This window comes from Thrips palmi, unplaced genomic scaffold (assembly GCF_012932325.1).
Source record: "Thrips palmi isolate BJ-2018 unplaced genomic scaffold, TpBJ-2018v1 HiC_scaffold_4, whole genome shotgun sequence".
Taxonomy (NCBI): Eukaryota; Metazoa; Arthropoda; class Insecta; order Thysanoptera; family Thripidae; genus Thrips; species Thrips palmi.
The window spans coordinates 12,737,062-12,753,791 of record NW_023144631.1 but is presented as its reverse complement, the minus strand read 5'-3'; the positions used below and the strand labels follow the sequence as shown (position 1 = coordinate 12,753,791).

The 16,730-nt window shown below is 44.4% G+C and overlaps 1 protein-coding gene and 2 long non-coding RNA genes across 3 annotated transcripts; 1 reads left to right on the top strand and 2 right to left on the bottom strand.

Annotated features, from left to right (window-relative positions):
• Nucleotides 1-985: 985 nt before the first annotated feature.
• LOC117649752 lies at nucleotides 986-2,317 on the bottom strand. Its single transcript, XM_034392775.1, has 5 exons — nucleotides 2,094-2,317; nucleotides 1,910-1,996; nucleotides 1,709-1,802; nucleotides 1,534-1,622; nucleotides 986-1,463 (listed from the first exon to the last, which is right to left on the bottom strand). Exons 1-5 carry the CDS (start codon nucleotides 2,262-2,264, stop codon nucleotides 1,203-1,205), a joined length of 702 nt encoding a protein of 233 aa, XP_034248666.1. The 5' UTR covers nucleotides 2,265-2,317; the 3' UTR covers nucleotides 986-1,202.
• A 2,581-nt stretch (nucleotides 2,318-4,898) lies between these two features.
• Nucleotides 4,899-5,353, top strand: LOC117649839. Its single transcript, XR_004588008.1, has 3 exons — nucleotides 4,899-5,032; nucleotides 5,114-5,211; nucleotides 5,298-5,353. It is a non-coding gene; the product is annotated as an uncharacterized LOC117649839 (long non-coding RNA).
• A 742-nt stretch (nucleotides 5,354-6,095) lies between these two features.
• LOC117649399 lies at nucleotides 6,096-15,525 on the bottom strand. The gene is made up of 2 exons (XR_004587978.1): nucleotides 15,411-15,525; nucleotides 6,096-6,385 (listed from the first exon to the last, which is right to left on the bottom strand). It is a non-coding gene; the product is annotated as an uncharacterized LOC117649399 (long non-coding RNA).
• Between the last annotated feature and the right edge of the window lie 1,205 nt (nucleotides 15,526-16,730).

Here is a 16,730-nt window from a genome sequence, read left to right as displayed (position 1 = left end):
TATATAATTTGATAAAGTAATCTGGTCTCTTTTTTCTTGATTCAAAATCCCTCATTATCTCAAGTAGTATATGATTGAACTTAATTTTTTAAATATCTTCAAAGTTCAAATTAAATGAAAACTGGTCTCAAACTTGAAATAGGAATAAAAATACTACTGACAGGAAATGCACTTGCTCTCATTGTCTCGCATTTGCCTCAGATTAGAAATATTAAGTATGCTAACCATTTCTTCAAGAGTTAAAAGAACCTCTAACTCCCTTTGTTTTATAATCATGTGAAATTGGAATTAGACAAAATTGGGTGGATGCAGCCTCCACCAAAGCCATTTACTGTTAAACCAATATCTTTTGATTTCATGCCTAGGGTGCAGGTAAAGAATCGGGTGTAAATGTAAGAAAGAAAGACCGATCATATTTAACATGAGTTGCCCCATTTATTTCAAATCATCATAATGAGGAATAGGAATAAGGGACATTTTTAAGGAAACAATGACACAAGTACCTTGTAATTAGTACTGAAAAAAGTTTTCAAAGATAATGAATGAAACAAAATTACTGTTATTATTACTGCATCAAAACAATTGGGCTTGAAAGATTAAGATGTTAGGTACAGCACAAATAAATCAACTTCTGCAGGAACAAAAGTAAACCAGAAAAACAAAACACAGTAAATATAAAATGAACAAGACCAAATCATTTATACAATAAGCCACTAGGACTGACAGTACTGAAAATCTGCAATATTTTTCAACTTTACAACCAAAAAAATTACTGTTTTTATTACTTCATCAAAACAATTGGACTTGAAAGATGAAGATGTTAAGTATACAGCGCAAATATATGAAGTTCTGAAGGAACACTAAAGAAGTTCGCAACATTAACAAGTAAGAAATTAGGAATCTGTATTATCTTGTTCCTCTGAACGCTGCTTTTTTGATGGGGGCTCCACTGCCACTTTGGGAGGCCTCAAGGCATAAAGAACCTTAGTCAACACCTTTCTGATATCAACAATTGTCAGGCGCTCTATCGAGCCAAGTATGGTGACTTTAAGCTCTTCTATCTTTTCCAGTCGTTCTTCTTCATTCTTTATCACTTTTAGCTTCTGTTTCTCTTTTAGAAAGACTGACTTTGCATTATTTTCATTAGTTAAGTTAATGAAGTCTGAAACAGAAAAATTGTATTAAATTAAATACTGTAATGATCATAAAAGTGAGAACAACATTAAATACTTACTACAAAGTCCTTGAATGCAGGAATCAGGGAAGAGCGCATCTTCAGGAGTTTGGTCGGCTTCTTTGATCGGCAACTCCAGATAATACCTGACGACTGGTATAGTCTTAAGTTCGTGGTCATAGAGTTTCTCAACCAGCTGCCTCACTTTCCATTGAAGTGTGCTCTTGTTGCTGCTCACAATACTCTCTGCCCATGTCCTCCTGAGAGTGCGGGGACCCCCAAGGTGCACCTGAAATATAACAGTTTTATTACTTGTAATGACGGTAAAAAAAGGGAAATGTAAGGATTAAGAGTTTTACATGTCCTTCTTGGATGGAGAGTTTTGGTTCAGTCGTGTCCTCCTCATCCAATGTTACAGCATTGGAAATATCTGTACCAGACGGCGCCCCTGTTGAAAAGAACAACGACTAGATTAAGGAGAACCATTCTTCTTTCTGTTTCAAAACTGTCATTAATGTGTTTAGTATAAATCACCTTTCACCAACAATTCCAATACTTGGTCCAACTTTTGATTGATTGTTAGAGTTGTTTTCTTAATCCCCTCTATATCCTCTGACAGTTCTTTGATCTTAAACAAAAGAACATTGTATTGGACACTATTTCCACTCAACTGCGATTTCAATCAAGTCACAATACTGACATTCCAAAAGGAAACGTCAGTCTGAAATGCCCCACCTTGGCGTCGTAGTCCATTGGGAGCTGCTCTGATGACCCTTCATTTGAGCTGAGGCCTGCAACTGAGCTTTCTGATTGTCTTGAGGCCTGAAAATTTAAGAGAAAGTGCAAGTTTACAAATTATAGAGTTTTAGCTACTCTTTTACTAACTAGTTGCTAAGTTAACAATTCAAAAAGGCAGTACCGCTGACTGTCCACCAAAAAGCGTTGAGAAGGGTGATGGCATTTTGCTAGAAGAGCTGTGATCAAAGGCTCGTTGTACCCTTATTAAAGTATTTCCCTGAAAATTGAAGATTAGAGTGCAAGTTTTTAAATCGTGGAGTTTTGCTGATCTTAGTAACCAGTTTGCAACCATAGTTAATATTTTTAATGCAGTACCTTAATTCCACCAAAGAGGTGTCCAGCAGGCCGATGACCTGGCGCCATTTGCACAATAGAACTGTGGGGATCAGTTATTGGTTCACAGTTGGAAAGTCCCTGAAAATTTAAGATAAAATACAAGTTTTCAAAATTGTAAAGCTAAGGTAATTTTTCAAGGATAAAAACATGAAAAATGGCAATAAGTAAATAAATTTACTAACTTGTAGGGGTGATCCAGGTAGTGAGTTTGCCACTTCCGAAGGCCCACCATCATTTGCACAACTGGACCGGTCATCTTCATCAATTATCAATGTTCCAGTTTCCTAATAATTTAGAATGTGGTACAGTCAAAGGTCTATAATTACAAAAATTAGAAAATAGCACAAAAGGAATTATTACTGTATCATTGAGGGAAGTTGTCGGCGTCTGATGTGTTTCTTCCAATGAATTTTGTACAATGTCCAGGCCAATACTAGCTCCTGCTGTTAACAATGAACCCTGCAAAAAGTTGATGCCATTAAGGACTTTGGTTTGCCACATCATCTGATCAAATTGATGGTGACAAGAAATACAATGAAAGTATAAATAATTCATTAACGCTCAAAGTAATGAAAATGAAACAGCGTTTACCCCTAATGTAGCATCAATCTTTTTTTTGTAGAAGTCCGTGAGGCTTTCATTCGTAGGTTTTGACGTATGACGCTGAGAAGGGAAAAATTGGAAATACAATGCATTACTTCATAAAATCAATAAGGGAAAGCAGATAGGCACAGGAAAAACTCATCCACAATAAGAGATCTCAAGACTCATTACCTTGCCGTTACGAGACTTGACATTGACCAGTTCCTCGCATCTGAGGAAAGTGCTGTACAGCTCTTTTGGTTTTAGAGAGGACTCATATTTTGCTACTACTGAGCGAGGAAGTTTTCCATCCTTCTGCAACTTTTCAAACTCTTCCAAAGTGTCTAAAAAAAAGGCATAGAAAAACAATATTTAGACTGAGGAAGAAATCAACCCTAAAGATATCTCTGCAAAACCTTCCAAAATTTGGTGGTGAAATGTTATTTTTTAACAACAAAAAACAGATGGGTAGTAAGGCAACTTTCACAGTCAGGTCTTTTAAAAACCGCTCCTTTCCTGCGAAACGTCACTGTAAACACCCCCCCCCCCCTTCTCTCTCTCTCTCTTTTGGCGGGCATTTTCAAAGAACCGCCTGGGCGCTCTGTCTCTCTCGCACCCTAGGGGGACGCCGCATCAGTGCGACAGAGACGGAGCGACGAAACAAGAAACGATTCTTCGGTATCAGTCTACAGCAGACTGACTTCGAGAGTCCGTTTCTTCGCTCTGTCTCAGTCGCACTCATGGGGCGTCCCGCACAGGTGCGAGAGACAGAGCGACGAAAACGACTCTCAAAATCCAGCCTGCAGACTGATTCCGAGCGTCGTTTTCACGTTCACATGTGCGCGACGTGCCATGAGTGCGACAGAGACAGAGCGACGAAAACGACTCTCGGAATCAGTCTGCTGAAGCCCCTCGCCCCGCCCTTGGACCGACTCCTCTCACACACCATCGGCAGGTTGGAAGCGGCCACTCATTGATGTGGGTGTTCAGACGAAAGAATCGGGAAATCCTTGCCGCCTATCTCGAATCGGTTCGGTTCAAATTTGAGAGACCACACTCGGTTTTCTTCATTCTTTCGGTAGATAGAGATACATAAAAAGAGGGGAGCTACCCTAGACGCGGGCAAAGCGTGCCTAATCTGTCTCTTCCCACGAGCATCACAGTTGGGATCTGAGCTGCAAGTACCGTTAAACGTACCTCGAAGTGTAACGATGCGGCACTTGGCCATCCACGCCACGCCATCTTTGTCCGTGACCACTCTCCCGTACAAGTTGCCCAAAGAAAAATCTTTCAAGTTCTTGGGCTGAAAGGCCTTAAATTGGAGCTTGTTCAACTCGAACAGGTGGTCACACTGAATAAACTCCTTCGTATCCTTCCCCACATCACGAATATAGGCAAACATGTTTCCAAATACGTTCTTCGAAGGTTCACTCTTCACAAAAACTGTTAAACCACTGACGCGAAAGCTCGCCGGAAACAAGGAACTTTAGCGCGAAACATGTTAGCCAACGTAAGACGGAAAAAGATGGTCTTTGAAAAGCAGGCAAGCGCAAAATCAGACGTTTTGTGAGACGAAATTTTAACAGTCGTGGACTAACATTTGCTGAGCGATCTAAAGACGAAACTGATACTTTGAACTTGGCTTTTTTCTGTCCGTGTTTGAGACTTGCAGCGGCAAACTTGTTTCATCGGTTTGCCAACGCTGCTTCAAAAAAATAGCACAAATTAAGTACAAAAATTAACTTAAAAGTTCTGAAACTTCCTCAAACATAAATAATTTGGGATTTTCTTGCAGCAATGCTAATTAAAACTGCAGAATTTCTACAAAAAAAGAAAGAAATCACAAGAGTTTTGTATGTTCTGTTGGCATGACGAAAAAGCAGACGACAACCCATGCACAACATAAACAAAACACCAAACCAACCATTCATGCTGAAAGCGTACTTAGGATCATACAAATCAGAAAGTCAGTTATTTCCTCGTATTAAATTAGTTTGTTTTAACATTTCAGGATATCGGCCTGCCTTTAGGCACCCCACCTGCTGACAAAGGTTTAATGCACGAGATGAGCCTCCAACCTGGGTCAGAACCTGTGGTTTGATCGAGCTGGGAAAATTATCATTTCTGAATGCATCATTGCAGGTAATACGTCTTCACTAGTTTCTATCATTCTACTATCACCGGCATGTAAACTTTCTCACTTTATTATGGTTTTACTTTCAGATTGTCGAGACCGATGAATTCTTTTTGGAGGAAGAGAAGAAAAATATACAACTATTAAAATAAAAACAAAAAAGAAAAATCTGGGTCCCTTTTGATATGTGAGTTTACTTCAAACATCTATCGAACCATCTTGTGATACACACCTACTTGTTTCGTTACTCATTCACTTTTGTTGTTGTTGCAGGATGACATTGAGATAAGCACAGTTTCCGGCCAATTTTTTTCTTCCTAGATGCAAACAAATGGTATGTATACAGTAAATAGTGTGTGTGTTTTGTGTGTTGATGGTTTTTTTGCCCAAAATGTTTGGTGTTTGTTTCCAGGCACTTCGATTCTGTAACGTTCAAGTCAAATCGTGTTTCTGCACTATCATGACTCTATGGTTCTTGATTGTGGCGTGCAGTGAGAAATAAGTGCAAGGATATTCTACACAATAAAGTGTTGAAGGAGTTACTATCAGGTAAGTTATGGAACTCTCCACATCAGTTCCATGTAAACAAATCACATTGTATTGAACCAGTTTGATAACTCGCAGGTTTCACTTTAATCTAATTTTTTATGATTACAGATCTGATAACAATGAGAGGAAATATTGCTGGAGGAAGTAATAAAAATCATGAAATATGTTTGAAGTGTCTTTTGATGAAATATTCTGTAAGCTACCCATTTAGTACCCGATTTTTCTAGTGCTGATTGTTTTTGAGCGGTATAAATACTATACCGTCAGCAATTCTATGGGCCCCTTTCAAAACTATTTCTCAAGAATACTGTACCTTCTTGGATATATAGAGCTACTCTTTTTGGAGCTTGACACACACTAATTTTTTTTAAACAAATTGAATATTTATTTTATTTTTAAGAATGACTTTCTAGAGTGAAATTCTCAAGATACTCTCTCCAGTTTAAAGTGGGGGCATTTGTTCTAGATTCAAACAAAAAGGATAATGAGCAGGCCAACACCTGAGAAATTAACAAGGGAATGTTTTCACAGTTTATCTATCATTTAATAGTAAAGTAAAGCTCTTGGTTTGAACCATCTCTACTTCTCTAGCTCAGTCTATAAATCTTCCAAACAAGAATCACACATGGACACAATAATTTATATTGGATGCTGGGTGAGGGCGAAGAGCGTCTTGGAAGAGGTCTCCACGGGCCTCAACTTGAAGGTAAGTCGTCCGGGTGGGTGGCCTATACATCAGGCGCCGTGCTCGTGCACTTCGTGGTGTCCCGGCCCTACGCCTCCACTGGAAAGGCCCTGCCCTGCGACTATCCCTGGAACAGAAAACGTCACTTGGGTAGATCGTGCAGGAGAAGGATTCAACAAAGGCGACAGCAAGCAAGGTAAGCGAAACCGCTAGCGGATTGAGGTAAAGGTGGAAAGAGTCCACTTCAATGAGGGTAGCATACGGACGTCAGAGGGCCCGGTGGTGGAATGAGGCGCCATGATTGGCTGGCTTGCCACCACCAGATCACCAAAGCATACGCCACGCCACATTCAGCGAAAGTAACTCCCCGTTCCCGACTTCCCTCCCGTGTCCAAAATGACCGAGTTCACGTGCATGGTGCACGAGAGCGTAAGCAATCGCAAGCATACGAGGTTTTTTTTTTACCTCACTTCGGCGCAAGATGACGATGCCGCTGAGCCAGGCGTGCCCTGAAACGACGCGACGCCAAGCCTACGTTGCAAAAGGAAGCGAACCCTTATTCTCCACCGCCTGAAGCTGAGAAACGCGCCTACAGTGGGGAAGGTAGGCAAACCCGCAAGGCGCGCCAGCCTCACGGGCTGTCTAACCGGGACGATTGCGATTAACGGCTGGACCACAAGTGATCGTCTGCCTTTCGGGGGACGGGGTGCATTGGGGATGCACCTCGGACAGTTCGGATACGCTCTGGACGCGTTGAGGACGCGCCGGATGCCCATTGGATGCCCATGGGACGGCCGGACGAGGGCGGGATGCATTGGGGATGCACCTCGGACAGTTCGGATACGCTCTGGACGCGTTGAGGACGCACCGGTCCCCATTGGATGCCCATTGGATCCCCAGGGGACGGCCGGACGAGGGCGGGATGCATTGGGGATGCACCTCGGACAGTTCGGATACGCTCTGGACGCGTTGAGGACGCGCCGGATCCCCATTGGATGCCCATGGGACGGCCGGACGAGGGCGGGATGCATTGGGGATGCACCTCGGACAGTTCGGATACGCTCTGGACGCGTTGAGGACGCGCCGGATGCCCATTGGATGCCCATGGGACGGCCGGACGAGGGCGGGATGCATTGGGGATGCACCTCGGACAGTTCGGATACGCTCTGGACGCGTTGAGGACGTGCCGGATGCCCAGGGGACGGCCGGACGAGGGCGGGATGCTTTGGGGGATGCACCTCGGACAGTTCGGATACGCTCTGGACGCGTTGAGGACGTGCCGGATGCCCATTGGATGCCCATGGGACGGCCGGACGAGGGCGGGATGCATTGGGGATGCACCTCGGACAGTTCGGATACGCTCTGGACGCGTTGAGGACGTGCCGGATCCCCATGGGACGCCGGACGAGGGCGGGATGCATTGGGGATGCACCTCGGACAGTTCGGATACGTTTGGACGCGTTGAGGACGCGCCGGATGGCCATTGGATGCCCATGGGACGGCCTGACGAGGGCGGGATGCATTGGGGATGCACCTCGGACAGTTCGGATACGCTCTGGACGCGTTAAGGACGCGCCGGATGGCCATTGGATGCCCATGGGACGGCCAGACGAGGGCGGGATGCATTGGGGATGCACCTCGGACAGTTCGGATACGCTCTGGACGCGTTAAGGACGCGCCGGATGGCCATTGGATGCCCATGGGACGGCCAGACGAGGGCGGGATGCATTGGGGATGCACCTCGGACATTTCGGATACGCTCTGGACGCTTTAAAGGACGCGCCGGATGGCCTTTGGATGCCCATGGGAGGGCCGGACGAGGAGGATGCTTTGGGGATGCACCTCGGACAGTTCGGATACGCTCTGGACGCGTTAAGGACGCGCCGGATGGCCATTGGATGCCCATGGGACGGCCAGACGAGGGCGGGATGCACTGGAGATACCTCGCGCACAGTTCGGATACGCTCGTTGCGCGTTTAGGACCCCTCGGATGCCTTTGGGATCCTGATGAGATGGCCGGAGGTGATTGGGATGCGCCCGACGCGTTCAAGACACCTCGGATGCAAAGTGGACGCCGACGGGATGATCGGTCTTTGACGAGAGGACGGCTGGAGGTGGACGGGATGCATTTCGGATGCCGAAGGGACGCCTACACGACGCCCTGGATGCACTCGGGATGCCAAATGGATTGCTGGGATAGACTGGAGGCCGACGGATGCGTTTAGGATGAGGGTGGGTCGCCTGGATACCTTAGGGATGCTTACGGTACGTTGCAGACGCGCTCAGACGCGCTGGATGTTTCTGGGATGCTATGGGGAAGAAGACGGACGCTACGGACGCGCCAGGGATGCGTCAAACGGTTGGATACTAGGACGCTATTGTGATTCAATTTGGTCACGTGGATGCAGAGATACGAGGCGGATGGCTCTGAGATGGCAAGGATGCGAGGATGGGTTGCGGATGGTTCGTGATGAGATACGTGGACACAGGTGGGACGATTTCGGAACGCAGAGATGCGGTGGATACGTCATGGACACCTTATGTGTTTCTGTCTGGAATGCACAGGACCTAATCTTGATGCGCGTGGGACGTCATTGGATAAGTTGGACGAAACTAGGATGGCCTGCAGGATGCGTGGATAGCTGTAAGATGCATCTAGTAGGTCGTGGATGTACGGGATGGCAATTGGACGAATCCTGGACGTCCTATTCGCATCCAGCATTCCAGCAGGGTTGAGTGAATTGCAGTCAAAATTCCATGCATTTCGATACAGTATCAGAAGTTTCCGAGAAATAAAAAAGTAAAAATCTCTGGAGTTTTTCATAACATGGAGGATGTTGTTCAAATAACCTTCGAAGGAGATAGTCGCTTCGGCGAAGCCCTCTTTAACGTAGCTACGAAAAGACATGCATTTTACCTCCCATCGGGACCCAAGTAAGCTAATGCTTCGAAGAAAATTTGTTAAAGCCCTTAGTGAAAAGATGGAAACGAAGCGGAAACGAACGAATTCATAAAATTTCGGAGCTAATTTCTAACAGTGAATATTTATGACAATGGTTTTAGAAGAATGTCTTTAAATTGCGACTTAATTTCATAAATTCTGAGGAAAAGTGACTTACACTACCTACCGCTAGTACTGCCACGCCGAACACCGCGACCCCGACCCGGAACATATGGAGAGTGTTTCTCGTTTCCACTCCGCCGAAAACGCTGCCCGTGCGTCATGCATGCGTGCCCGGGGAGGGTTGCGGGCGGAGTCGGCCGGGTGTGAAATATCGACCTTGCGCCGCCTAGTGCGGCAGTACGTACTAATCACCAATTTTCGGGTGAACATTTTTCGTGGTGACTTATTTTAGATTTAGAACAAATTTGTAGGACCGCAGACCGCAGTTACTACAACACGACAGACCTAACTAACTGTCTATTAAGTGCACACTTACAAGTGAATGCTGGCAAGTACACTCTAACAAATGCACACCCCTCCCTGAAAAAAGCTTCAACGCTAGCAACGATGACGGTCCAAAATGCAATCGCTTTACGCAGGTCTTTCTTTCTTTCTGATCTTTCAGCAATCATCAAATCAGGCGATTTGAAATTTTCCTGGGGCACTAGCTCGAGCTAGAGCGTTCCATTCTTGATTATTGATGTGGGGTGTGAACCTTGATGAGATTAGCTGTTAGATGAAAATTGCAAGCAGAACAGGTGTCCAGGATAGGGCGAAAGCATAAGGACTTAAAAGAAAATTGCACTTATGGTTGTTTAAATGTTCTTGATTTTAGACGCTGTGGGCTGTGGCCCCTTTCTTTTACTTCATTTCAACACAAACCATGCATTCGTTCTCATACCGAGTAAACGGTCCGGTTCAAATTGGAATTCTGGCTTCCTGTAATATTCTTTGCCCTTTTTAACCAAGAGGTCCCTCTTGTGAGAAAATCTACATGGAAAACTGGTTAGATTGAACTTGACACCGGACTGCATGTCACATGGGTTAACAGTTTTCAAAACGAGGTTCTGATGGTATTTTTTCTGGTGTTGCTCGTAGGACGCCACGTAATCTGCGTTTACAATGTACTGTGCAATACTAGTCATAGCGGTTCACGCCGATTTATGAAAAAAAACGGCAAAAGATATAAAAAGCGTGATTTTTTGCAAGCGTGTTGCTAAGGTCCTAACGGTCATTTTGACCCGCAGCACAGTCATTTTGGACCCATAGGAGCCGAGCAGTGTTCAATTTCTTGTTCAAAGTGTTCAAAATGTTAAAAAAATTAATATTGTCGCCCCGAAACGATCTAGGTGTCGTTTCCGCACAATTCGATGACGACAAACTCAATGGAACACACCCCACATTGATACCACGCACCGTTCAGCCGCCATTTCGAAATTAAGGGCCTAAATGCAAATTTTGTAAAACTTGCGCTAAAATAGCGAATGGGATGTCATTTCCGGGTTAAATGGTGCCGCTGGTGATGAAAACGAAGGTCATAATATTGCCAACACTCAGGGTGATCTGCTAGCTGCGTTCAATGACCTGTTCAAAGTGTTCAAAGTGTTCAAAAAATATTATTTTCGCTCCGAAACGATGTAGGTGTCGTTTCCGCACAATTCGATGACGACAAACTCAATGGAAAACACTCCACATCGATACGACGCACCGTTCAGCCGCCATTTTAGAAATAAGGGCCTAAATGTTGATTATTTTTTTAAAATATGTACTTTTTAAGTACAGCGGTCAACAGTAGGTCTAAGACTACGTACTTCTTCACATACGTAAAAAGGAGTTAAAATTAAAGCCTAACTGAGTATGGTTAAACATGCCATAAAAATAATAAAAACCAATTTGTAACATTGTTTGGAACTTAATACAGAACTCACCATATGTTTATTTGCACTCGTGCAATCTCATCGTCTTTTCAAGCATTCATTGCTGTGTTTCGCCCTATGGCAAAAAAAGGGAAAGTCCTCAAGGGAAGGGTGTCTACCACCTAAGTGTTTCCTCGTGGATGACACCGTCGTGGTCCTGACAGACCCCAGTCATCCCACAGTCCTGTTCACCGTGCTTGAGGACTTAACGCGTGTTTCGAAGCGTGTACATAAGAAAACCCTATGTTGCGTTCACGCCGCGTGTTTCCAACTGCTGAATTTATTATTCTCACACGGCGTGCAAACAAAGGCGGAAAACATTATTTGCACGCCGCACTTGACGGGATTCGAACCGGGGACAAAAACTTAGCATGTAGGTGCGGTGCCACCGGCCCACGACGCCTTCCTGGCCGGTCGGGTTGCAAGTTGGAGCACTTTGTACTGACCAAGCGTGTAAACAAGGATTTTGTGCCTTATAGACACGCCGCGTGGAAATTGGGGCTAAAGGTATTATGTACACGCCAGAAAGATTTTGAGGCGTCTCTATAAGAAATTGTACCGCTGCGTTCACGCTGCGTGTCTTCAACTACTAGATTTATTATTCGCACACGGCGTGCAAACAAAGGGGGAAAATATTATTTGCACGCCGCACTCGCCGGGATTCGAACCGGGGACAAAAACTTAGCATGCGTGTACGGATCCATCCATCCACCATGCCAGCCTGGCGGGACGGGTTCCTCGCTAGAAACACATTTTTCCATTCGGCGTTTAAATAAGCAAACACTGCATTGGAGATACGCCGCGTGTCCCTTACTCAGAAAAATATTAATTGCACGCCGAAACGAGTTTGAAGCGTGTCAATAAGATAATACACTATTAGGGACACGTCGCGTCAACATAAAGCTACAAATTATTATTGATACGCCGGAAAAGCTTTTCCGGCGTGCTAATAAGAAAACTAGACATTGCAGACACGCCGCGTGAAAATAACGCCATTTTTAATTATATACACACCAGCGGTTTTCCGGTGTGCATATAACTGTCTTTTTTCTTATAGAAACGCGGCGTGTCTATAATCACTCCGTAAGAAATTAGCTCCCAAATTTTATGGAGAAAAACCCTATAATCACGTACATGGAGACTCCATTCATTTTCCATCTTTTTTCGGAGGAATTTTCTCAGGGCTTAAACAGATGTTCTTTGGAGCATTACTTGGGTCCTAGAGGGAGGTAAAATGCATATATTTTCTCAGATATGTTAAAGAGGGCTTCGCTGAAGCATTCTTTAGTCTGAAATGGTCAAAGAAGGGATGGTCTCCTTCGAGCTCATTGGACTTATATCCTGTAGCTTTCCCTTAATATTATAAAAACCTGAGGTAAACAAGTAGGGGGTACCTTCCCCCCATTTTTTAACTGGTTGCAAACCTTTTTTCGTGTTTTCGTGATAATGAAGCATGCATTTTTGTTCAAAATTCCGAAACTTTTCGGAGAAAGCTCAGTTGCATTTATGGAGAGCTCCTTGCAGAAGTTTCGGAAAAACTCCATGATTTTTCCATTTTTTTTCGGAATTTTCTGACAGTGTACTGTTGACCGACCGCTCTACTTATAAAATATATATTTTAAAAAAAACATTTAGGCCCTTATTTTTAAAATGGCGGCTGAACGGTGCGTCGTATCGATGTGGAGTGTTTTCCATTGAGTTTGTCGTCATCGAATTGTGCGGAAACGACACCTACATCGTTTCGGAGCGAAAATAATATTTTTTGAACACTTTGAACAGGTCATTGAACGCAGCTAGCAGATCACCCTGAGTGTTGGCAATATTATGACCTTCGTTTTCATCACCAGCGGCACCATTTAACCCGGAAATGACATCCCATTCGCTATTTCAGCGCAAGTTTTACAAAATTTGCATTTAGGCCCTTAATTTCGAAATGGCGGCTGAACGGTGCGTGGTATCAATGTGGGGTGTGTTCCATTGAGTTTGTCGTCATCAAATTGTGCGGAAACGACACCTAGATCGTTTCGGGGCGACAATATTAATTTTTTTAACATTTTGAACACTTTGAACAAGAAATTGAACACTGCTCGGCTCCTATGGGTCCAAAATGAGTGTGCTGCGGGTCAAAATGACCGTTAGGACCTTAGCAACACGCTTGCAAAAAATCACGCTTTTTATATCTTTTGCCGTTTTTTTTCGCCAACCGCTATGACTATACGGTAAATACCTCCCCACGCCAAAAAAAAAAGCAAAAAAAAAAACGGAACTTCCTCTGGCCTCGCTGAAGACCGCACTGGTTAACTAGGCGATGTAGTTGTCGCATGGTTACATTACCGTCCTCCGCTTGGTAACTCCATCCAGACTCGTAAATTGTCACATCGGACCCTCACTACTGAACGGCCAAACATGAAATGTGAGAGTGATTTTGACGCTTCCTATTCCGAACTGCCAGTGCGGATCCAAAACAGTCCTCTCAGTGCGGCTTCAGAACCATCCTGACTGCAGAAGCATGCACTACATACCGAACTGTCTACTAAGTATACACACTTACAAACGCATGCTTGGCCAAGTACACACTTACAAGTGCATGCTTGTCGCCAAATAACTCCATGCTAAGCATAGGCATTTGTAAAAGTGTGTACTTGCCAAGCATGCGTTTATAAGTGTGTACTTGCAAGCATGCATTTGTAAGTGTGTTCTTAGTAGACAGTTAGGTTTGTAGTGTGAACTCTCCTCACTGCAAATCAGTGAATCGTGAAATCCCTGAAATACTATGTCCACGTCAATGGAAACTTAAAACAAGTCCTTCGGCTAGTAATTTTATGCAGTCGGCGCCACGGACTAATGAAAATACCGCCTTTTTACGTCATGTCCAGTTTGGATAGTTCTGAATCGACAAGGATTTAGGACTGTCTCTGCTCCGTTAGGATTGTAGTTTCAAACAGATCAATTGTATTCACGGTTATTGTTACCGCCAGCAGTGGATGGGCGAAAGGCTGTTAAGACTCGTACATGTGCACTAACATCACTGAGAATGAAAAAGTCATGATCAATACCCAATTTTGGGCGAGGTTTACTTTCTCGCCCAAATTTGGGTGAGGAAGGGTGTACCAGCTCCCTATATAGCTCCATAGTATTATGGCCCAAATTTGGGTGAGAAAACTTTCCTCACCCAAATTTGGGCGAGGAAAATTTCCTCACCCAAATTTGGGTAATAAAGAATTCCTCACCCAAAATTTTAGTCATGATCATGACTCTTTCATTCTCAGTGATGTGGCCTTTCCTTCCTGCCAGGATTTTACGAAATCGTATACGTTTTCAAAATGTATGCCCCAAAAAGGTTCTACTCGGTGTGTTCGTTCATCTGATACGTTTTGCAGGCAGGCTTCTTTTTCCTTGGTTCCTGAGCACGTTGGTGCTTATGGTGCCTCCATGTCGACTTGCAGGAAAAGTGAATTCGTTGGCGGTAGGTGGTAAGGGAGTATGGGGCGATTTGTAACAGGGGCGATTCGTAACAAATGCGTTTATTAATTCAAGTGGAGGGAGCAGAGGAAAATCTGAGTATGGCCCCTCTTTCGCTTGAAGTACAGGGTCCTTCAACAATCGAAGCGGATGTGATCGGTGCTCAGGTATAGTTTTGGAGGGCGTCTGAAATATAGGGTACACCGAAAACAGGCAAATCTTTTATTTTGAGTTCTAGGAAGTTTCTGTCTGAGGATCCCCAGGTATGAATCACCATCGAAGTACCGTTGGGGCCTTGAAGCGTGACCCCTTTACAATGTAACCACGTGGCATAAGTTGCTTTTACTTTGTCCAGTGATAGTTAGGGACGGATTTCTTGCGTAACAGGCATTTGGGGTGATTCGTAACAGACCCGTATAAAAACAAGAGTTTAAGTAGTTTTAGCAATTAAATGCTTGAATTTTTTCTCGAGGCGGTCAACGGCAGCTTGTAATGTAGATTTTAAGGCGTCTGCAGGACATCCGATGAACAACTGCTGGAGGAGATGCCATTCCCGACGATGTTTCATTTAATATGTTGGATGTTATGAAAGGCCCCATGGCTGTTACAATTCACCCCATGCTGGGGTGATTCGTAACAGCATGCAAGGGTTTGGAAAGCGTCTAAGATTTCAAAGTTTACGGCCTCCAGATTGATCCAATGGAGCTGCACAGTCTAGATGAAGGGCCAGACTGCTCAACTGGCACAAGTTTGACACCGATATGCAGAATGTTCTTAATTTTGTATAGAGAATTCCAAAATCTGTTACAAATCGCCCCATACTCACTTACCGCCGTTGCACTCCCTAGGGCGTTGGTGTCGAGGAAGGACGGAACTGTTGACGAGTTTTGATGACTTCTCCACCGGAGGAAACTCTTCCAGTGGAATGCACACACTAAATGTTACTGTACACATTTTGTACGAGACATCTCAGTTTTTGGTGCACACGAACTTTTCGTACAAATTCGTATTCTCGTACGAAATTTGCACAATTTTGTACAAAAATGGCGAAAAATGTGCAGTTTTTCGTACGAAAATTTCGTGTGTACAAGAGAAGTGTGATGTCTCGTACAAAATTGTACGTAACATTTAGTGTGCACGTCAAGCAGGTTTAACATTTTCTCCATGGGACACAGGGCCCGTTCCGAGTCGTGCCAGGTCACATAGAGATGTGCCCACCCGAGCTGCAGCCTGCTGTACCCGTCATTATTCACGTCCGAGGCGCTCGTGATCCGAGGGGGCCACCACCCCCGTAATCCTGTGTACAAATTGGCTGGTAATCTATGGTAATCCACGGCGTAATCACGTAATCCTTGACAAAATTCTGTCATTTTTCAACGTTTTTAGTCATTTTTCAACGTTTTTGAGCTATTTTTCAACGTTTTCGAACCAATTTTCGAAAATTTCACGCGTAATCCCTAGTAAATTTCCCGTAATCCCGTAATCTTGTGTACGCCTGAAATGAGAGTGGTGGCCCCCTCGTCGTGATCGCCAGAACGTGCATCTTTGCTACTACACTGCCAACTTCACGATCGCCTTCACATTCGACGACTCTCACACGGTACACTGTACACGAACTCTTGCCTTGAAATCAAACAACAAGAAAATAGGAAAGAACGTCATGTTTCATCTAGGGATTATTGGTCAGTGGTGATATTAATCACTCATAAATCAAGCTGCAATGGATCCCCAATAGGAACCACCATACGCTCCCCGCGCAAGTTAATGAATAAAGAAAATAAGACTACTGCTTTTGAGTTGTACAAATTTGCATCAGGAACACATGCAATGAACTTGCCAGACTTCAAAACTGTGAACATTATAAAATTTTGCAATTAAAGAAATCTGTCTGCCGCCTTCAAGCACACGTATTCTTATTTGTCAACTGATGATTCGGAACCAGGGGGATGTCAACATAGCATCATGGAGCTCACGGGGTGGGTGGGTGGAAGGACAACGCGTACATGCTTAGCTTGCCTCGCATCTGCACTTCCTTTAAATTCGGGGCGGGACTGTGGCGCCAGTTGATGGTAGCTATGTTCGACAACCCAAACGCTTTCTGCCCCTTCCCCCCGGTGAGTAATCCAGCGAAGACTTAAAGAATGGGTAGT